The following is a 22,649-nucleotide window of genomic DNA, read 5'->3' as shown; positions in this document are numbered from 1 at the left end:
TTCTGCTGCCCTGCTCCTACCCTGCTGCTGACCTGCTGCTGCCCTTCTGCTGCCCTGCTCCTGCCCTTCTGCTGCCCTTCTGCTGCCCTGCTCCTGCCCTTCTGCTGCCCTGCTGCTGCCCTGCTGCTGCCCTTCTGCTGCCCTGCTCCTACCCTGCTGCTGACCTGCTGCTGCCCTTCTGCTGCCCTGCTCCTGCCCTTCTGCTGCCCTGCTGCTGCCCTTCTGCTGCCCTGCTGCTGCCCTTCTGCTCCTGCCCTTCTGCTGCCCTTCTGCTGCCCTGCTCCTGCCCTTCTGCTGCCCTGCTGCTGCCCTGCTGCTGCCCTTCTGCTGCCCTGCTCCTACCCTGCTGCTGCCCTTCTGCTGCCCTGCTGCTGCCCTGCTGCTGCCCTTCTTCTGCTATGTTTACTCTGCCCTCATCAGCCATCTTGGCTGCCGTTGTGTCAAAGCTGTATAAGCTATTAACAAGCCCTTTACCACAGTTAAAGCTGAGTCTTTCCTGTCACACACAAACTTTGAATGATGTGTGTGTGACTCTGTATGGCTGAGTTACGAGGCCTCCAATGTCCTCCTTTTAGGCCTTCTCCATTCATTTTCCCATTGACGATTTTCCCGCTTTTTCCCATTTATCCGCTATTCCTTTCGAGTAATGAGAGAGATAAATACAAGCACACTTCTGCCTATCGGCGCGCACGCAGCGATGTGTTTTTTATTTTAGTCGGACCTTCGCTGCGGGAGGGGTAGCGCGCCGAAAAACGTGACGGAAGCGGGAGAATAATAAGTATCCACAATAGTAATATGTGTGCCCTGCCTTTGGCATTGGCACCCATAATTAACATCGTTTTAAACTGTATTTTCTACACTGTTTAACTTCTGGCTTTTGTTGCTCTGTCTCACATGTTCACAAAAGTCATCGAATCATCACCTTTTTACTGGAATTCATTAAATAATGTGTGTTCTGCAGTCAGAGATCACAGCACATAACTGCCATAATGAGGCTTTTTTACAACTCTACAAATTATAAAATGTGTCAAAGATCAAAAGACAGATAATTGTTCTGAACACATCAAACAGTCCAAACTGTGTCCTCAGCTTCTGTCGACAGCGTCAGATTTTTCCAGAATCCTGAATAAATGAGGAAATGTGACGGTCAGCTTGTCCCTGAGGACCCCTTTCCCACTTCCTGTATGTGGTGAATGCAGCACTGTGACAGATCCTCTGATAAGTCTGAGCTGATATCACAGCCGTCACAGCTTTAACATGTCAGCAGCATCTCTCCAACAGAGAAGATCTTTTTGGATGGAACTGATCAGCTGGAGGAAAACAAAATGGCTGCCATGTGAAAAACAGCTGTGGAACATGTTTAAAGTGCTTCTGTCCACACCATCAGATGCCAACACTGTCAGGTTTTCTCTCTAATGGAGCTGACAGATCCTCCTTTAACCTCTTACATGATGCAACATCAGTTTTGCCCTTGGTGAAATATTCCATTGATATTTCATGCTTTCATCTACACACAGATGTAAATACAGCCTGATCTACATTCTTTAACCTTATTCTGTGCACCAGCGTTCCTCAGCTCTGGTCCTCGGGGGTCACTGCCCAGCATGTTTGAGATGTTTCCTTCTCCATCTCACCTGAGGGAGGTACTACCAAGTGAGAGTAACGGTTCAGCGAGCTCTGAGGTTTCAGCGTCATGAAGGCGTCTCTCTTTTAACCTGCTAGATCACCATGGTAACTGAAGCTGAACTGTGTCGGAGCAGTTTTTGTTCAGTTTCAGATTAAATCGGCCATAAAAAGCGACAGACTTTCTGTCAGAGTCTGTGGTTGCAAACAGCAGAGATCTGTGTTTTAATGCAGTTTTTATTGCAGCGGTGCCTGATTTAAAAGCTAAAGTGATTGGATTCATTGCACAAGCTTTACTGATGAAACAGCCAGCAGCTAATGTGACTGTGTCAGCATGGCCTCAGTGAGCTGTAGAAGCTGTGGCTCTGAATTCAAAGTGTCAGAAAGCATCAGGGCTAATGCTGGCTGAGTAGATATCAGTGGGTGTAATCCTGTGAAGCGCCAATTAAGCATTTAGATTTACTGTGGGGAACGTCCCTGGTCCCAGACATATTCAGGTGTTTGAGTGCTGTTTCTTTGTGAAGAATGTGATGCTTTAACTTCTCCAGAATAAATAATCACATCATCAAGAAGCTGTCATCAAAGTTGAAGGTAATTATTTCATTTAGGACATCTAAAATGTGCCATCGATTTCCAGATTCTCAGGAGAAAATACTCATCCAGCTTCAAAATGTGTAATAATTAGGTCATAACAAGAATGTGCCACTAAGCTGATGAAAAAGTTTGCCTTCATCATTATACGAGAGACACTGGCTGAGTTCCATTTAGCTGCTTCAGTTTCAGGGTCTTGATATTTCAGCTGAGAAGTCTAATTGTTGCATGTAAAGAAAAGCCATCTGTCCACTGCAGGGGCTGATGGGAGGTCAGCGGGACACCAGGTTTAGTGGTCTGTAAATGTTGGTAAAATGTTGCAACAGATCAGTGCTGCACCTGCAGATAAGCAGTATTTCAGTTTGAGTGAGCAGCATCAGAGTGTGGATGTACAGATCTCTGATGATGACTCTACATACAGGCATGAAACAGATGAGCTGAGAACACAAACCACATCAAACTCTGCTGCGTGTCCACAGCAGGGGCTGATGGGAGCTCTGAGGAGCTGTTAGAAAGCACGTGGCCCTGCTCTGATCTCACAGCTCGTCCTTGTTGGGCCTCGGCTGCATCAGAGCGCCACTTCTCCCCAGGTTCACCAGAGGAAACACCACTGCACAAAATGCTTTTCCTCCCAGCTGCTGCTCTGTGCTGTCTGTGTTCAGGTGAGTGTTTCCAGCCAATCAGGAGCCAACAAACTCCACCTGGAACAAACACTGTCACACTGACCTTCACCTGTCTGTCTGTGTCTCTACAGCGCTGGTTGCCATGGCAGCAGAGCTGATTCAGGACCAGTTAACACTGACCAGGAGAGTTGGTCAAAGTGTCTCCTTCAGCTGTGGACGAACTGACCAGTTTGAAGGCAGTGGTTATGTATACTGGTACCAGAAGAAAGAAACAGAAGCATTCAGACTGATTCTTGATATTGACAAAAATAATGTTTCTAAAGGTTATGGTCATCCTCAGAAAGATGATTTCTCGGCTGTGAATAAACAGAACGGCTGTGAGTTGCAGATACAGAAAGTTAAACTCGATCATTCAGCCACCTACTACTGCAGCTGTGTGAAGAGAGTCTCCACAGTGAGAAATGATCCCTGCAGCCTGTACAAAAACCTTCAGATGAACAGATGTCAAACAGTGTTTGTGACATGAAGAGAGCAGTAAACCACAGCCCAGGTTCACATATTTCACCTCCATCTCAGACAGAGTCACAAACATACTGAGCTGAGGGAGTTTCTTCTTTACTGCTGTCTTTATTTATTTCAGCTTTTATTAAACTTTTTCTGCTTATTCACAGAAATTTTCTGAAGGTTCCAAGATAAAAACTGAAGATTTCAAAGATTTGTAGTGGAAAATGATCCAAATGAAACTTCAATACAGCAGAAATAAAAGCAGGACATTTTAAAGACATTTATTTAATCCTGAATGTTTTCATTCAAATGTCCAGATAAATATGAATCTCCTGCTTTGAGCTGCTGCTGGAATAAAGTCCATTCCTCCTTTAAAATGTTAATGAGCTCTTGATGAAAACACCTCCAGCAGCACTTGTTGTTGAACAGCTTTCAGCAGATTTCACCACATCATTTCACTTTATTCCATTTTAAAAGACAGATCTTGGACTGATCTCAGCTCAGATTTTGTCCTTCTAGCAGCAGCTTATCAGGACGCTGGTTTTGTTGGACAGATTTCCATCAGTTTCCTGTGGATGTTTCTGCTTCCCAGAGGATGAATCCAGAGTGCACTGAGACTGAGACAGGAGCAGGAAAACTTCCTACATTGATGTGAAGTCTTTGTACCATGTTACAGCTCAGAAACAGAACACGTGCACAGTGAGGGCGTTATGGTCAACACGTTTCTCAAAGCATTTATACAAGTTCTTTATGTGCTTATAGCATCATTTGGACAATTCAGTGGATTTTCTTCCCCTGACGCTGAAATAACAATCATCTTTAAGTGATTTCATGTCCCTTTTAGCTCCATCAGCTCACTTGGTAGCTCCTTCCACCATCGTGGAACCACAAATGAGAACAGTCTGGACTGAGATGTTCTCAATCCAGTGTCATGTGATGCCATAAAGGCAGACAGAAAATACGCTGTGTCAGCCTGTAACAACTGCCCTCTGATGCCTTTTATCCCGGGCACTGTCACGATCATGCCTGGCTGCTGCTGTTTGGGTTTCTGGTTGGATTGCTCCTGCCATCACACTCTTTCCTCATCAGCACTCATCAGGACATCTTTACAGGAGCTGCAGGAGCAGCCAGGCTCACATCTTTGTGGTAATTCGGCCGACTCCAGTGAGTTCATTGACCTTAACTAAAGTGTTAACAGACCCTGAGACTGTTTTCCTCTCTGCAGTTATTTTTATGATCAGAAGCACAAAAACTGAGAAATTTGTGTCTCTGGACACAAATCAACAGATCTGAGACTGTGTTGATGACTGGATCTGAGCTTCTCAGGTCAGTTCTGTTGTTGTCAGTGTGGAGGCAGAAACTGTTTGCTCTGTGGTGAGGAAGTAAAGACAACAGTAAGCCTTCTAATATTTAAATAATTTATTACAGAATAATGAATCAAACTAACATGAACAACCAGCAATAGTCAGCAGTGATCATGGAACAGACCCAGAGACCAAGTCTCACTATTCAGCCAAAAAACTGGTTTTGTCCTGCAGGCTGATTGTGTCAGATGACAGGTTGGCCAGGATGTAGATCCCTAGAAAGTGTAGAAAGATGGTGGCCTCCTGTGATCTTTGTTTCAAAGCTTCCTTTTTCACTGTATCTCATCAGAGTGCAAAGTTAGCAGGACTCAGAGTCAGAATTACCTCCATGATGGAAAAACGTGACTCGATGTTGTGTTCACAGAAGAAAAGAAATCAGGAATTTAACAAAGCAAAAGCAAGGTTCCACTGCTTGCTCTGAAACCTGTTTCAGAGGATCTTGTCCACCAAACAGCTGTGGAAGGGTTTACATCATGTAGGGTCACGTGCAGCACGTGCAGCAAACGCATTTCTGCTCTGACCAATGATGTGGCTGTTCCATAAGAGAGCAACATTTTGGAGTTCTTCCTGAAAGGCCAGCAAAGAGACGTGTTCCAAAACCATATATTCTGTATCCAAAAGCATTTCCTTATCATACAGTATTTTCTCTGCTTTAAATACACACCTCACTGATGTTTAAACAGGTAAAAAGACCCAGCTGCTTATCCAAGAAGTCACCAGTGAAATGATGCGAGTCCTTCAGTGTTTGAAAAAGGTTGATCCAGTACTGTGCACGGTGTTTCCTTAAGAAAGCTCTCTATCCGCTGGCTGTGGCTGCTGGATGCTAACATGAAGCAATTTCTAGCATAGCTGTCATTGCGATCAAGGCTCAAGGATCTTTGAATGTCTTCCATTGAACCATTCTCTGTCTCCATGTCTGCATGAATTCTGGATGCAGCCCCCCCTCTTTTCTCAACTTTTGAACTGAAATATCCAGCAATAAATTCAGGATTACTGTTTGTGGAGTTTGCATGAAGCCAAATAACCATCCTGGAAAACCCATCCACTGCCCCATTGGCACAAAGTCCACATGGCTTGAGTTCATCAGAAGAGTCCAAATGCCAAACACAGTTTGGTCCAGGATTGGGATGTAGCCGACGGCTGAGACCATGACGCTGTCTCTACTCAACATCTCAGAGATCCAGAACTTTCAGGAAATGTCTTCCTGTGTTCTGGGTGACAGCAAATCCCTCCTGTATGCATCTAAGGTGTTGTAGTTTGTATCCATGAAGTTCACCATATGTTTGCAGCTGTTCCAGAAGAAATAATGCAAGAATGTCCCTTTGGTTATTTCTTCTGCAAAGCCTCAGTGTCGACATCATCCTTCACAGTCCGAATGCTGATCACTATTCCATCAGCAGTGCTGAGTGAGAGCAAGGTTTCTTTATGCTTTAATCCCAGTGAAAAGTTTGTCTTAATAAGGGAATTAAATGTCCTCTATCTGCATCCATCAATGCAGGCAGTCGCTGGTTTTCTTATTCTCTCAAAATCTTCAGGAAGGAATTTAGTCACCTTTCAAAATAAAGTGTTACATTTAATGTTGGGTGTAGCGTTAAGACATTTGTGCAGCAGTCTATCGTTAACAGTCACCAAAGTGGTTAGCTAGCACTTATACCCACGGGAGAAATAGCACAGACTCCATCGTCTCTTTGGTCTTGGAACTCGGGACCATTTTTATTCTGCGCATGCTCATAACAACAACCAAGTGCACGCAGGCACGCATGATCTCACATGACTTTGCTACTTACTCATATTATTAAATATGCTTCACACTCCCACTCAAAGACATGTTCAGAACTCTCTATAGTGTTAATCAAACACCAAAAAAAAAAAATTCTATATATATTTATCCAAAACATTTAGCATATTGGCAGTTTTTGTTTTCTTCTTCATTTACATCTGCCAATTCATATTACTCTCCAAATAAATACCCCTTGAAACTATCAAATTTAGCCTTTGTCACTGGCTTGGTAAGGACATCAGCCACCATCCTTGCGGTAGGGCAGTATTCTATAGATATTTTCCCTTCTGCGTGTGCAGACTGTACAAAGTGATACTTTATATCCACATGTTTGCTTCTCTGTCTGCACACTGGATTCTTAGATAAGGCTATCACCCCCTGGTTGTCCTCATATATCTTGACTGGTACATGCTGGTTACTACCATCTATTCCTTTTAGTAGTTTTACAAGGTACATACTCTCTTGGCTAGTAGCAGCTAATGCCATATACTCAGCTTCACATGTTGATAGTGCCACTGTTGGCTGTTTCCTACTCTTCCATGATATAACTGGACCATTTTCAGTTAAGCTGAAACAGTATCCAGTTGTGCTCCTCCTGTCATTTTTATCTGCCGCCCAATCAGATTCACTATATGCTTCAAGCTGTAGTCTTTTCTCATATTTATGGTAGTGTAGTTCTTGATCTATAGTACCCTTTAAGTACCTCAGGAGGTGTTTTACTGCAGCCCAGTGCTGCTGCTTTGGTTCGGCGAGGTGTTGTGATAGTTTACTAACAACCCAGCTCAGGTCAGGCCTGGTACATGTCATAATGTATATGAAGCTACCTATTATCTCTCTATATCCTGTTAATGATATTATAGTCAATGACTTCACCCTCACTGTCAAAGTTGAACTTTTGCTCACATGGGGTGGATCTTGATTTGCATTCAGACATTCCAAATTTCACTAACATCTTTTCTATGTGTCTGCTTTGAGTTATTTTGATCTCTCTCTGACTCTGTTTAAAGTCGATACCCAGGAAGTGTTTAAGTGGACCCATATCTTTCATCTTAAACCTTCTCTTCAACATTTCTTTTGCATCACTGAGTAAGGTGTTGTTACTCGCCGCTATGATTAAGTCATACTAACAGAATCACTTTCTGGTTCTCAGAGTCTCTGCTGTAGACACAATGATCAGCATCATTTTGTACAAAACCATTCTCTGTAAGGTGATCATGCAGTGATTGGTAGTGGGGTCAGAGTGAAGGTCTCATTCTCTGTCAAAGAGTTCATCTCTTCTCTCATCGCATCAGCCCACAGTTTTGAATTCTTAGATTCCATAGCCTCTCTAAATGTTTTAGGTACACCATGTCACAGTCTGCTCTGTTTAGCTTCCTGGTTTACTTTCAGTCACTGCAGAATCCTCACTATCCCTCCATGCTTCGTTGCATGCAGATAAGTCTGGTTTCATGCCTCACAGTATTCGTAGCCATAGCCATAGTAGTTATTCATAGTCCTGTTTCTTTGTTTAGTCACAGTCATAGTCTTGTTTTGTTTTCATGTTTAAGTATTTTTTAATCCGGCTCTGCCGCGCTTTGTTTTTGCCTTTGCTCCCTGTCTTGTTTTTGCAAATAAACCTTTGATTTCGAACTAAAGAGCTGCATCTGGGTCCTACCTCACCGTCGTTCCTGACACACCATAAGTCACTCTGTAGAAATAATCCACGTTTTCACTTTCATCATCATTACACTCAACTTTACACTGGTACTCCTTTAAGTATTCTGGACCCCTTCTCTCTCTTTTAGGATACTCCTTTCTTCCTGTTCTCTCTGAGTACTATCTGTCTGAGTCGGACCTGCCTCAGCAGTCTCCTCAACTCTTGACTCTTTACTCTCCGTAGACTGGCCCTGACCCTGGTTGACTATTTTCGGTGGTGTATCTCGAGAACTCTCAATATCATCCCACATGTCACAACCTGTCTGAGTCTGGCTATCTGTGCTACTTTTGGAGATGAATTTCGCCAGCCTATGTTTTAGGACTTTTCCTGTCTCAGGATAATACACATTATATGCTGGACTATATTTATCATAGCCTACAAAGATCCCTTTTTTACACCTAGAATCCAGCTTTTTCTTATCCTGCTCAAATGCGTAGCATTCTGAGCCAAATATCTTCATATTAGAAAGGTTGGGTATTTTTCCTGTAAATGTACAGTAAGGTGTCTGCTCTAGTCGCCTGCTGTAGCACCTGTTGCGGATTTGAGCTGCTGTCTGTACGGCATATGTCCATAATTGCTTTGGAGGTTTACTCTCCAATAGCATGCATCGCGACATCTCGAATAAGGTTCTCCAACCTCTTTCGGCAGTTCCATTCTGATGGGGGGAGTAGGGTGCACTCGTCTCGTGCTTTATCCCGTTACGCCTGAGTAGAACCTGGAACTCCTGCCCGGTAAACTCTGTGCCGTTATCAGCTCTAATGCACTTTATCTTTCCATATGGAGCTACGTCTGCTATGAATTTTTCAGCAGCTTTTGTCGTGTCACCCTTCACTTTGATAAAGTATGGAGAAATCATCCCACTGTATCATCAGTAAATGATATTGCATACCTGTATCCATCTTTATCTGCTGGTTCTATAGGACCTCATAGGTCTGTGTGCACTTGCTCCAGTACGGTTGTAGCTTTAGCATCTGCCTGTCTGTTTCTGCTTTCTGTAAACTTGCCCCGTGTGCATATTTCACAGTCTTGGCACGCATGATCTCACATGATTTTGCTACTTACTCATATTATCAAATATGCTTTACACTGGGACTCGTTCCCAGCCATATACTGTACCACTGCAGGTACATTCAGTAACACAGAACTGCGTTAAATCCATGTTAAATCCATGTATGCTCAGAGCTTCATAATATGACTTACTTTGTCACTCCTCAGTGTGCAGATACATTCCTCCGGTAGATTTAGACTTCTTAAAAAGGCAAAAAGCGACTCCCTCTCCATCTTCTCCCTCCGTTCATTGGAGACTACAATCAGACATCCCACGAGAAGGTGATGACGTTTCACTAGAACAACCTTTCTCGTTATAACAAGATATAAATCCCGTTATAACGAGATGCAGCTCCTTTATTTATTTCCTCGCTGCGGCAGCAATAAGCTTCCGTAGCTGGAGACAGGCAGGCTGAAAAATCCAGGGACAGAAACAGGTGAAAAACACACGAAGAAGTTCGGGATTGCAGAAGCAGAAGGCTGGAAACGCACAGGGAAAAACCTCTGAGCATCTGGCACTGGAGAGAGGAAAGACTGCCGCTTAAGTCGGGAGCAGCGCAGGTGAAGGGAATCAGTAATCTGCCTTCAAAGACAGCTTAGAGAACTCCAACATCTTAGAAAGACTGAGACCATGACACATCAACCCAGCAGTTATACTGAGCTGCACAATCACATGGAATCACTCGTCTACTGGCCGACTTCCTCACTGAATAACGCGGTCCAGACTTCTAAATGACTTCTTTTCCCTGCTGCTGGTGTCCTGCTGGCGGCCAGCTCCAAATAACATGGATCACTTCCCATTTTTTGCCTCAGCGCCTGTCAGACATATTGAAAAGTTGAGCCAGAATCTGAGCCCCTGTTGTAGCTGCTTTCTGTTGCTGCTGCAGAGGAGCTTACATGCACATCCAGAGCAAAATGAAGAACATTTCAGGATAACACGCGGCTAAAAGAAGAGACCAGAACAGACAGTCATGTTGATCTGAACATGAGAGAAACACATCATGGAGCTGAAATATGATACTGCTTCATCATTTGGGCTGTTCAGCTCAGCTGACACATTCAACAGCAGTTTTTGTATCAGTCTCAATCACTGTGTGACGGAGGATGGCAGAACCTACGGCTACCTCATCTTTGGCTCTGGGACTAAACTGTATGTAACAGGTAAGAACAAACATTTCTTTTCCTTCAGTTGTTTTATTGTAGAAGTTAAAATGTGTTTAAAGTCAGTTTCTGCTGCTTCAGGCTTTACATGTTAGTTTTTCATCATTAGTAGAGAATTCATCATGCAGCCATTGTTCCAGAAGAAAAGCTCAATCATTGCTGAAAACATGTTGAAATCTCACTGAACAACTAAACTTATTCTTTATTTCTGCAAATATTAGTGATGTTCCAAAGATTTAGGATCTGATCATCTCACTGATTCTGTCACATCTGTTGTTTTTGGAAGAAAAGATATTGGATGTTTTTCATAATTCAGCACGAGTTTGAAAATGTTTCTGAGAAATATTTTCATGTCAAATCATTAGAAGATAATTAATGAATGATTTTGAAATGTTCCATTTGTTCTTATTATTTTTTAGATATATCCGTACATGAAGTTAAATAGAAGGTTAAAAGTGGATGAAAATGATCAACAATAGAAGTGGAGTAAACAGCTGTTAATTAATCTTCATAGAAAACATTGGTGGACGTATAACGGCTCAAACTCACTTCGTTTTATTTTGCCTTTCTGATATACATCTAAATAGTAAAGGAGAAAATCTGTTTTACAAAGTAGTTGGAGGCAAATATGAAGTCTGACTTAAAGCCCATATTTGACTTTAACAGTAAAGCAGAACGCTACAATTAAAGTTCTACATGTTTTATATCACATTTGGGATTAAAGTTTGACCTGTTTGTACAGTTCAGTTTTATTTGTTTAAATCTCACGGAACAACTGAACTTAACTGTTAGTGATGTCACAGATATTTAGTTATTGATCATCTCAGTGATTCTGTTGGCTTTATCTTTATTACAGGAGATTTGGTGTTAAATATTAGTTTTATATCTGTGTGCTTCTGTATTTTAAATCAATTATAACTAAAAATAAGTCCATGAAACAATTACACGCTCAGATGTTTATCTTTTTCAGACAAAATATTGTTTTGGAAAATCAGCTAAAAAAAAAGAAGAGAAAATAACTGAAGATGAAACATGTTTGAAGGAAATTTTGCGCATATTTTAGTCAGAAAGTTAAATTTTGACAGACAATATGAGGCAACTTATTAAAGCACAAACGCTTCTGTTTGTATGTTTCAAGACTGATGAACAAAATGGAAAAATAAGAAGAAAAGTGTAATATTAAGAAATAAGTTTAATAAAAGAAGAAAAGTATTTGGATGTAAATATGTAACACGTGTCAAATATGTCCTTTTAAAGTTAAATCATTCTATCATCATTAATTGGATCATAGATGTGATCGTTATAAATCTACGGAAACTTTTACACACATGAACTCTTTGTTGTATTTGTCTTTATTTAGAAAAGTTTAAACCGGCTGAAAAATCACTGAAAAAATCTGATTTGCTGTTTTCTGGTGATTAGACCAAAGTAAATGTTGGTGAAAATGAGATTTCCGTCCATCCATTTTCTATAGCCGCTCCATCCTATTCAGGGTTGGAGGGGCTGGAGTCTATCCCAGCTGCCACTGGGCGAGAGGTGGGGTACACCCTGGATGGGTCACCAGTTCATCACAGGGCCACAGATACATGATATTAAAGTGTCTGACATCATATTTCATTTCAAAGAGCAATAAAAGATGAAAGAAGTTGTATAATAACTCAGTTTTATTGTAATAAACCACGTCCACCTGTTCCACACGGTGACATGAGGTGATGAGTGTGTTTGATATGAAGCTGAATACAGTGTATGTAGTGAACTTTGTGCTGTATTGATGAGGACTTTAGTGATCAGAGTCCATGTAGTTTCCAGGATCAGACTGAATGCAGCGCAGTGCTGGAAGCTGCTGCTGACTGTGTGAATGTGTGTGTGTGCTGCTTGTTGCTGCTGTCAAACTTCAGATGAGCAGGTAGTGAAGCCCGTGGTGAGCGTGTACCCAGCAGCATCCAGAGTCCACCTGGAGGGGAAGAGCTCCCTGCTGTGTCTGGCCTCAGACATGTTTCCTCCTCTGGTCCAGTTCTCCTGGAAAAGACAGAAGAAGAACGGTGGTCTGGAGGAGCTGCCCCCTGCTGAGGGAGAGCAGCTGGAGCTCAGAGAGTCGGGACGCACCGCCGCCATCTTGCTGATCCGTCAGCAAGAGAACAGCTCGTATAAATACAGCTGCTACGTGGAGCACGAGGGGGGCACAGTGGAGGCCCAAACACAGCAAGGTAATGAAGGCTTGGTGACTGTGTTCAGCAGGGATTCAGCTTCATGTGGAGACGCTGTCAAAGAGAGCAGAGGAGCAGAGGACTGACATTTCTCACTGCAGCTCCAAACATTTGACTCCTTTTCTGTTTCAGAGCTTCCAGCTCCAGCAGCCTCCTGTCCTCCAGAGAGAGATCCAGCAGACCTGCCAGCTCTGCAGCAAGCTGACTGTAAGATCACCTGCTGCCTCTCTGCATGGACAGCTCCACTGTCCAATGAGGGCGCTACAACAGCTTTAGGGACTCAATCTGAAAGTTCCACTCATGAATATCTTCATCAGACAAGCTGTGATAAAGCCACTGTTCACTAGCTGCTCAGCGCCAAACAGCAGACAGACCATAATATGTCAGAGATCAGTTAGTTAGTTGTTGTGGAGTTCTTCTGCCCCCAAGTGGACGCAAAAAGAAAATCAATCAATCAGCTTCAGCTCATAATAACCTGTTTACATTTGGACTTTATATTTGATCAATGATCTGAGGAGAATGACCTGTTCCTGTGTGTGTGTGTCAGTGTCCTTCCAGTCTGAGTGCAGGGTGAAGCTGCTGTGCCTGCTGTACACGGTGCTGATAGTGAAGAGTCTGGTGTACTGCTGTGGACTCTCTCTGCTGATGATCCTCAGAAACAAGGGACCGTCCACCAGCTGCACACATGCTGACTGACTGTTTTCTGCTCGCCTTTTCTCACCATCAAATCTCATCCATTCATCTCATTCATCACTTTGATCAGTATTCACAAACCTTACTGAGGATGTGTTGTTGTCCTTTATATTTGCTGTCATGAAGTGTAAATTCTGAAGGAAAGTTTGATTCTTTATCTCTGACCTGCTTTCAGTTTGGTCCATATGGGATCATTTTCAGTGTTTTTCAGCTGTTGTGTTTCTTTATAATATTTCATACAGAGTGAAGCAGGTTGGTTATTTTTCACTGTAACACAATAAACTGAACAAACACACAGTTTTTCTTTAATAAACAGCTTTTTATGCTGAAAATAAACAGATAAATAAACCGTGTTTGTTCTGAAATATTCAATCACACCATGATTCTTTCCCTCATGTCACAATATATCTCATTACTCAGTGGGGTTGATCAATAAGAATATTGATCATCACAAAAAGAATTCCTAAAGAAAAGAAAGAACAGACCTCAGAAGATATTCTCCAGATCCAGGTCTGTACAGGAGGCTTTTTAAAAGCTTTGAATCTGGCTCTGACTCAGCTGTTCTGATGCTGACGGAGAGTTTGTTCCACGTTCTTGGAGCTAAAACAGTAAAAGCCCGGTTCCCTTTGTTCTAAGTCTGAACTGTGGAGCCTGAAACAACAGCTGAGTCTCTGATCTGAGGGCTGGAGGTGCAGAACTAAGACCTGTGACATGGAAAGTGGAGCCAGACCATGAAGGATTTCAAAGTGACCAACAGCATCTGAGATGAAGTTCTGGAATGAGTGGGCAGCCATAAACAGCAGGAGTGAAGCAGAGCCTTAATGTGCTGCTTGAAGTTCAGGTATTGATCAAAAACAGCTGCCAAGTTTCCAGCTGAGTGCTTTTTGTTGGTTGTTTGTGGTGGAAGGTGTAGCGCCACATTGTTAGCACAGCCATCAGGTCCAGGAGAAAGGACTTCAGTCTCATCTGTGTTTAGCTGCAGGAAATAAGAAGCCGTCTGGTTCTGAATGGCAGGAAGGCAGGAAGGCAGAGAATCCACATTGTTGTGATTTTCACTTGTAAGGAGACGTAGAACAGAGTCATCAGTGGAACAAAGCTAAGACACGGGCTGAGATGACAAAGAACATGAGCCAGGACTGAGCCCTGTGGGACTCCACAAAACGTGAGAGCAGCTGAAGAACTAAAGCTGCCAACAGGGACTCTGAATACTTTGTCTGATAAGTACGATGGAAACCAGTGGAGAGCAGGTCCACAGAGGCCAAAGCAGTTTGAGGTGAACTGGATAGAAATTCAGCTCTGACTGAGACCAACAGACTCCTCTGACGGCTCTGCAGGAGGTTTTTAATCAACTATCAGCCTCTGAAATAAGGAGACTGGAGCTGAAGCAACATGGACGTCCTGCTTTTGTGCTGAGAGCAGCCGAACATCAGGACCTGTTTGTGTCATGGTTTGTGTGTCTGTCTCAGTGTGGTTTGTGTTGCTCTGATCAACCAGAACAGAAGTACAGGTGGCTGCATTGTTTCTTAGAACAGCTGGAAACTCTCTGGTGGCATCAACTTTAACACTTTTCACATTTGTTACAGAGGAGAAATTTAGCAGGAGATGAGTTTGACCTTCTGTCTTATTGATGGTCACCAACAGATGTTCAACAGGAGGTTTCTGCTCCTTTTATTCCATCAAGGCTCATTTCTCAGCTCTGAGTTGATGGTTTGAGCTGTTTCTCTCACAGATGAAGAACACAGACGGTAACTGTCATTGTGTTATTAAAGAACAAAGCCACAGCTAACGGTGTGGAGGCTGCAGAGCAGAAACCCACACAGCTGCAGGAAAGGCAGGAAGTCTTCTGAGAACTGATTTGTATCTGCTGCTGAACACAAGTGTGAACTCCCCCCACACAGAGTCAGACGGAGCCGAGCCAACAGTAATAATGACCTGTAAACTTTTCTCACACACACTTGTTTTCTTTAGTCCATGTTTCTTGCTGCAGCTTCATATTTAAGTTGTTGTGGCTTCTAACTCGACAGAGTCTCTGTTACAAAGAGATTTGACATCTTCAGCGACCGCCTGGTTGATGAAGGGAAGATAAATGAACAGATAAATGATGCCTGCACACTTCTTGTCTAACTCTATTCACATATTTCCCATAACTCTGTGCATCTTTGATCTGCTGGCTTTAATATGGCCTTCGGGGGTGGGGGGGTGTCTCTGGTCGAGTGTCTTTGTGTTATTACAATTAATTAATTAATACATATTCATTCACTTTAGCTTCTCTGGGCTGAACGCGGCCCGTTTCACTGCTCTGTGGTGTGTTTGAGGTCTCGATGTTTTCTGCCTCTGAGCTCGAAGCGCCCGCCGACATGTCGTCTGAGTCTGTTTTCTGCGTAAGTCTCACTCTTTAGAAGCAGCCGCAGAAGTGGACTGATGCATGTGGCCTGAGGAGGGAGTTTCATCCACACCACAGTCTGATCATTTCCCCCCTAAATCACCTGGTCGGATAAAAACTGACACAAGCTCTGATCATCGGTCGGTTTCTGTAACTTTCAAGAATTCCAGCGGCAGTTATGTCTCTATTAATATTTTATTAAAACATTTTATAGCAAAACATCCAGAAACTGCAGCAAGTTAAACTAACTGTGAAAAATATCATTAAAATGAAATATTTCTGCTTCGGTTCAACATGTTTTATCTTTATTTTTCTAGTTAAACTGCAAATAATTTCACTCATGTTCATTCCAAAAAATAAATCCAGTATTTTTAATGATCTTACGCTGTTATATATGAACATGTCCAGATCCAACTCAATGTTTTAGATTGTTTCTTTTCTGTTGAAGTGAAGGAAAAATATAAAAGTCTTCAAACAGAACGTCCTGTAAAAGGAATAAACGATCAAAGATGATCCTCCTGAAACTAAGAAAATATTCACTTCACAACAAAAACTAGAAGAAAATCAGTAAAAGAATAAAAGGAAAATAGATATGAATGACAGTAGAAAACCACAGGCTGGTGTGAGAGCTGTTAATCAGCATCTTAAAGCCTTAAACTGAACACTTTGAGCATCAGGCATCAAAAACATGCATTATTTCTGTGCAATGAGATGTACTATCAATGAAAAGTGGATGAAAGGAGGACGCTGCTGTTATTTTCAGTACAATCATGAAATGTGTTTTAATGCCTGATGATTCCTCTGAGCTATAAAGCCTCATCAGAGCAGTTTGTTCATAAAAAACAGCTGAACAGCCGCTCGTGTTGACTGTGTGCAGCTCTGAAAGTGTGTTTGGAGGCTGAGGCTCAGGCTTTAGACACTAAGACGGTTATCTTCAGTCTTATTCTGGGTTAAATGACAGCAGCGAGCAGAAAACAGTCAGTCAGCATGTGTGCAGCTGGTGGACGGTCCCTTGTTTCTGAGGATCATCAGCAGAGAGAGTCCACAGCAGTACACCAGACTCTTCACTATCAGCACCGTGTACAGCAGGCACAGCAGCTTCACCCTGCACTCAGACTGGAAGGACACTGACAGCTTCACAGGCTGTTGAGGAGGAACTGAGGTTGCTGCTGGATCAGCTGCTGCAGATGTTTGTTCTGGCAGATGTGTCGGAGGTGCTGCTGTTGGTGGTGGAGGTGCTGCTGTTGGTGGTGGAGTAGCAGGAACCTCTGAAAGAGAAAAATGTTTGGAGCTGCAGTGAGAAATGTCAGTCCTCTGCTCCTCTGCTCTCTTTGACAGCGTCTCCACATGAAGCTGAATCACTGCTGAACACAGTCACCAAGCCTTCATTACCTTGCTGTGTTTGGGCCTCCACTGTGCCCCCCTCGTGCTCCACGTAGCAGCTGTATTTATACGTGTGCAGAGAATCGCTATCAACCGCTCTGATGGCGGCGGAGCGTCCCGACCGTTTGAAGTTAGTTTGCCATCCCTCAGCAGGGGGCAGCTCCTCCAGACCACCGTTCTTCTTCTGTCTTTTCCAGGAGAACTGGACCAGAGGAGGAAACATGTCTGAGGCCAGACACAGCAGGGAGCTCTTCCCCTCCAGGTGGACTCTGGATGCTATCGGACACACGCTCACCACGGGCTTCACTACCTGCTCATCTGAAGTTTGACAGCAGCAACAAGCAGCACACACACACATTCACACAGTCAGCAGCAGCTTCCAGCACTGCACTGCATTCAGTCTGATATTTCAGTCTTTTAATCAATAAAAGAACAGCACATCATGTCAGTGATTTTTCTGGAGAATTCAAACTTTCTCTCTAACACAAACACCATGAAGTGAACACATATGTCCCGTTTCAACCACTAATTTCATTTCCTGCAGAATAAAATACAACAACATTAATGATTCTATCATTTCACATTCAAATGCAATATGTGGATCCTACATGTATTTATTTCCAAATACTTTCCAAAATGGATCTTTTCACATCTTTCTGGTTATATTTCTGTCAGACATGTCAGATACAGAACATTAGGAGCTGCTGTATATGTTAGATTTCACTTTAACCTGAAACTGTGAGCATCACTTCCACTCAGAAGAGTTTTACGTGATATTATTCATCATGTTTTACTTTATTTTTACAGCTTTTCACTCATTTATGAATTTAGAGAATCACTGTGATGATCAAACATGATAAAAATATCTAAATTTAACTTAAAAGTTGAGCATAAACTGTCTGAATCTGATCTGTAAATTCATCTTCAGGTTTTATTCTCTTTTACTTCAATTTAATATTTTTTAGAAAAAAGATTAAACTCACAGGATAAAAATTACTTCTAATTATTTTTAATGATTGATAATTATCGTCTTCATCTTATTTCAAATTAAAATATCTTTAAATGATGATTGAGAGTAAATATCTAATTATTTTTCTGCTTAAATCTCATCTTGTTTTTGAACAACAGATGTGACAGAATCAGTGAGATGATCAGATCCTAAATCTTTGGAACATCACTAATATTTGCAGAAATAAAGAATAAGTTTAGTTGTTCAGTGAGATTTCAACATGTTTTCAGCAATGATTGAGCTTTTCTTCTGGAACAATGGCTGCATGATGAATTCTCTACTAATGATGAAAAAACTAACATGTAAAGCCTGAAGCAGCAGAAACTGACTTTAAACACATTTTAACTTCTACAATAAAACAACTGAAGGAAAAGAAATGTTTGTTCTTACCTGTTACATACAGTTTAGTTCCAGAGCCAAAGATGAGGTAGTAATGAGTAGCTCCTCCACCTTCCTCCACACAGTGATTGAGACTGATACAAAAACCTGTCTGCTGTTGAATGTGTCAGCTGAGCTGAACAGCCCAAATGATGAAGCAGTATCATATTTCAGCTCCATGATGTGTTTCTCTCATGTTCAGATCAACATGACTGTCTGTTCTGGTCTCTTCTTTTAGCCGCGTGTTTTTCTGAAATGTTCTTCATTTTGCTCTGGATGTGCATGTAAGCTCCTCTGCAGCAGCAACAGAAAGCAGCTACAACAGGGGCTCAGATTCTGGCTCAACTTTTCAATATGTCTGACAGGCACTGAGCCAAAAAATGGGAAGTGATCCATGTTATTTGGAGCTGGCCGCCAGCAGAACACCAGCAGCAGGGAAAAGAAGTCAGACAGAAGGTATTCCAAAATCAATGTCGGTTTATTAATTCCAGGGTCTGGTACACGGGTAGGAGATGGGGAACGGTCCAACAAAGCGAGGTGCGAGCTTCCGTGACACTCCACGTAGGTTGAGGTTTCGTGTAGAAAGCCAAACCCTCCGTCCCGCCTGGAGAGGAGGAGCAGATGCAAACCTGCGGTCAGCAGCCGTCTTGTAGTGGCCAGACTTCTTCAGGAGGGTTTGACGAGCCCAGAACCTTCGGCGGCTAGTATAGACACACTGGAAGGGAGAAAACCCAGTGGAAGCACATTGGAAATAGTTGTGAGCAAATTCAGTCCACATAAGCTGTCTACTCCATGATTTAGGGCTTTGCACAGCCAAAACCCGATCAAGGACAATACTTCTAGGAAAACCATGAAACTTGACCACATGATTAAGCAAGGCCTCAGCAGTCTCTCTAGCAGAAGGTAACTTTGGCAAAGGAACAAAGGGAACCATCTTCTAGAAGCGGTCAACTAGGGTGAGAATAGTGGTTCTACCATCAGATGAAGGGAGGACGGTAACAAAGTCCAAGGAAATGTCAGCCCAGGGTCTAGTGGGTATGGGAAGAGGATGCAGAAGACCTATGAATAACCTGGCCTCGAAGATCGGGGGGAATGAACAGTCGGTGCGGAGGACAGGCTTCTGGGATTTTAACCCCAACAAGATCCTGTTTAACCTGGGATGCAGTCTCCCAAGCCACCATACAAAATTCTGGAATAATGGGCCGAGGAGCTCTAGTAGCCGCACACTGGTCAAATAACAAAGAGAAAGCATCTGGTCTGAGATCCTGGGAACATGGTCTGTAGGAGAGATGAAAGTTAAAATGGTTAAAGAACAGGTTCCATCTAGCCTGAGGTGGGTTTAATCTCTTAGGACACCTAGGGAATGGGAGCCCCCTGTGCACTTTGGGCCACCTTTATCTTTCATCAACATTAGGTGGCGTTTAAGTTGAGCGAGTATTCACTTTCGAACACCGGTGCCATCAGAGAAGTGTGCCAAATTGGACCATCCGCTAAAATGAGTCCAATTTGGCACACTTTTTCAATGACAAAAGTGTGCCAAATTGAACCTTTTGTTTACATGCTGTATTTTCGAACCTTTTCACGAATAGAAAGTGTGCCATATTTACTTGCTTCACTTTGGGGTACTTTTATCTGTTAAAAGTGCCCCATTTTTACCTCGTGTACACACTCCCATCCCATCGTACGTCATGGTACTTTTTAAAAGACCTAACGTGGCAACCTCACCTGCAATTGAGCACTCTTCCTAGGGTGCACACTCCCGTCCGAGCCCACTTGTACTTCATGGTACTTTGTAAAACAACCAGGCTCCCTGACCTGGCAACCTCACCCGCAATTGAGCACTCCTCCTAGGGTGCACACTCCCGTCCGAGCCCACTTGTACTTCATGGTACTTTGTAAAAAAAAAAACAGGGTCCAGAACCCCTGACATACTAAATTTAAATGTGCCTGAGGAGGAGTGCTTAAGTGTGGCTGGGTGTTCCAGGCCAGGGATCCTCGCCAACAAACTGAAGCAAGTAAATATGGGGCACTTTTTACTGCTTAAAGTGGCCCAAATTTAAATAGGTAAAAATGGGCTCCTTTCATCCATCTGTAATGGGTAAAACTGATGCAGTCACCCCACCCCCACTCTGAGCACTTGGTCGGAAAGAAGGTTTTTCTGTTCGAGGGATTGAGCTCTTGAATAGGGTTTGAGATTAATGGAGTGTGAGTGGGAATTCTGGGCCACTTTCTCAAAGTGTGCCAAAATAGCCCACTGTAAATTGTGCTTAATAGTGTACTGAAACTTTCAGCCTCTGTGCAAATTTTGAGCCCCCTGGGATCAAAGGAGCCTGGGCGGTATCCAAAGAAACACTCCAACCTGACCTGTGACCTAAACACAGATCCTTGCATTTTCGAACAGTGACTTCTTAGAGAATAGTGTTCCAAATTAGATTTTGCCTTAAAAAGGTCCAATAACTATTTAGGATGTCGTATGGGAGGCCTCGATTGACACTGTGTCCGATTCGGGTGTAAATTGGGTTAAAATGGCAGCACAAGGCCAAAAAAGACATTTCTTTTGACTTAAAATGACACAAAAATGAGGTCTAAAATGGTGTGCATTTAGTATGTTTTATTGGAGGCTTCAGTTGACGCTGTGTCCAATTTGGGTGTAAATCGGGAGAAAAAGGGCCCCACGAGGCCAAGAAAGGTTACAACGACATGTGATGATGTGGATGATGTGTCATGGTCTCAGTCTTCTAAGATGTTGGAGTTCTCCAAGCTGGTATTAAGCAAGGTATTAATTATTTTAATTTAATTTGAATTACTTCATTTATTTATTTTTATATTTTTTTACATATTCTTAATGCTTTTTCTGCTCTTATTTTACATGAAGCACTTTGAATTGTTTTGTATATTAAATGTGCTACAAATAAACTTGACTAAATACGAAGAAAAAGTTAAATAAAAGTTTAAATAAATAAAGACAGCAGTAAAGAAGAAACTCCCTCAGCTCAGTATGTTTGTGACTCTGTCTGAGATGGAGGTGAAATATGTGAACCTGGGCTGTGGTTTACTGCTCTCTTCATGTCACAAACACAGTTTGACATCTGTTCATCTGAAGGTTTTTGTACAGGCTGCAGGGATCATTTCTCACTGTGGAGACTTTCTTCCAACAGCTGCAGTAGTAGGTGGCTGAATGGTCGGGTTTAACTTTCTGTATCTGCAACTCACAGCCGTTCTGTTTATTCACAGCCGAGAAATCATCTTCCTGAGGATGACCAAAACCTTTATAAACATCACCATCTTTTTTGTTAATACGAATAAACCTTCTGAATGTTTCTGTTTCTTTCTTCTGGTACACGTATACATAATCATAACACTGTTCAGTTCGTCCACAGCTGAAGGAGACACTTTGACCAACTCTCCTGGTCAGTGTTAACTGGTCCTGAATCAGCTCTGCTGCCATGGCAACCAGCGCTGTGGAGACACAGTCAGACAGGTGAAGGTCAGTGTGACAGTGTTTGTTCCAGGTGGAGTTTGTTGGCTCCTGATTGGCTGGAAACACTCACCTGAACACAGACAGCACAGAGCAGCAGCTGGGAGGAAAAGCATTTTGTGCAGTGGTGTTTCCTCTGGTGAACCTGGGGAGAAGTGGCGCTCTGATGCAGCCGAGGCCAAACAAGGACGAGCTGTGAGATCAGAGCAGGGCCACGTGCTTTCTAACAGCTCCTCAGAGCTCCCATCAGCCCCTGCTGTGGACACGCAGCAGAGTTTGATGTGGTTTGTGTTCTCAGCTCATCTGTTTCATGCCTGTATGTAGAGTCATCATCAGAGATCTGTACATCCACACTCTGATGCTGCTCACTCAAACTGAAATACTGCTTATCTGCAGGTGCAGCACTGATCTGTTGCAACATTTTACCAACATTTACAGACCACTAAACCTGGTGTCCCGCTGACCTCCCATCAGCCCCTGCAGTGGACAGATGGCTTTTCTTTACATGCAACAATTAGACTTCTCAGCTGAAATATCAAGACCCTGAAACTGAAGCAGCTAAATGGAACTCAGCCAGTGTCTCTCGTATAATGATGAAGGCAAACTTTTTCATCAGCTTGGTGGCACATTCTTGTTATGACCTAATTATTACACATTTTGAAGCTGGATGAGTATTTTCTCCTGAGAATCTGGAAATCGATGGCACATTTTAGATGTCCTAAATGAAAT

The 22,649-nt window shown here is 42.8% G+C and overlaps 2 protein-coding genes across 3 annotated transcripts in view; one reads left to right on the top strand and one right to left on the bottom strand.

The window, feature by feature from the left end:
• The first annotated feature begins 2,795 nt into the window (after positions 1-2,795).
• The window catches only part of LOC140268533 (immunoglobulin lambda-1 light chain-like), a 51,389-nt gene continuing 31,535 nt past the window's right edge, over positions 2,796-22,649 (top strand). The window contains exons 1-6 of one of the 2 annotated variants that reach the window (XR_011907541.1): positions 2,796-2,876; positions 2,969-3,282; positions 10,332-10,389; positions 12,288-12,596; positions 12,729-12,803; positions 13,144-13,358. Coding sequence is in view for 1 of the 2 variants with exons in the window: in XM_072363448.1 (XP_072219549.1) it covers positions 2,834-2,876; positions 2,969-3,282; positions 10,332-10,389; positions 12,288-12,596; positions 12,729-12,803; positions 13,144-13,292 (948 nt within the window). In the remaining variant the exon portion in view is untranslated. Of the gene's footprint in view, positions 2,877-2,968; positions 3,283-10,331; positions 10,390-12,287; positions 12,597-12,728; positions 12,804-13,143; positions 13,387-22,649 lie in introns of those variants that run through there. The other variant, XM_072363448.1, reaches the window with a different exon arrangement.
• On the bottom strand, positions 16,264-22,103 carry LOC140268551 (immunoglobulin lambda-1 light chain-like). Its single transcript, XM_072363462.1, has 5 exons — positions 21,994-22,103; positions 21,588-21,901; positions 18,455-18,518; positions 17,065-17,373; positions 16,264-16,940 (listed from the first exon to the last, which is right to left on the bottom strand). Exons 1-5 carry the CDS (start codon positions 22,034-22,036, stop codon positions 16,651-16,653), a joined length of 1,020 nt encoding a protein of 339 aa, XP_072219563.1. The 5' UTR covers positions 22,037-22,103; the 3' UTR covers positions 16,264-16,650.

Source organism: Leuresthes tenuis, unplaced genomic scaffold (genome assembly GCF_036924035.1).
Source record: "Leuresthes tenuis unplaced genomic scaffold, fLeuTen1.0.hap1 SCAF_14, whole genome shotgun sequence".
In the NCBI taxonomy this organism is placed as follows: domain Eukaryota; kingdom Metazoa; phylum Chordata; class Actinopteri; order Atheriniformes; family Atherinopsidae; genus Leuresthes; species Leuresthes tenuis.
The sequence above is the reverse complement of the archived record's forward strand: the minus strand, read 5'-3'. Positions and strand labels throughout refer to the sequence as shown.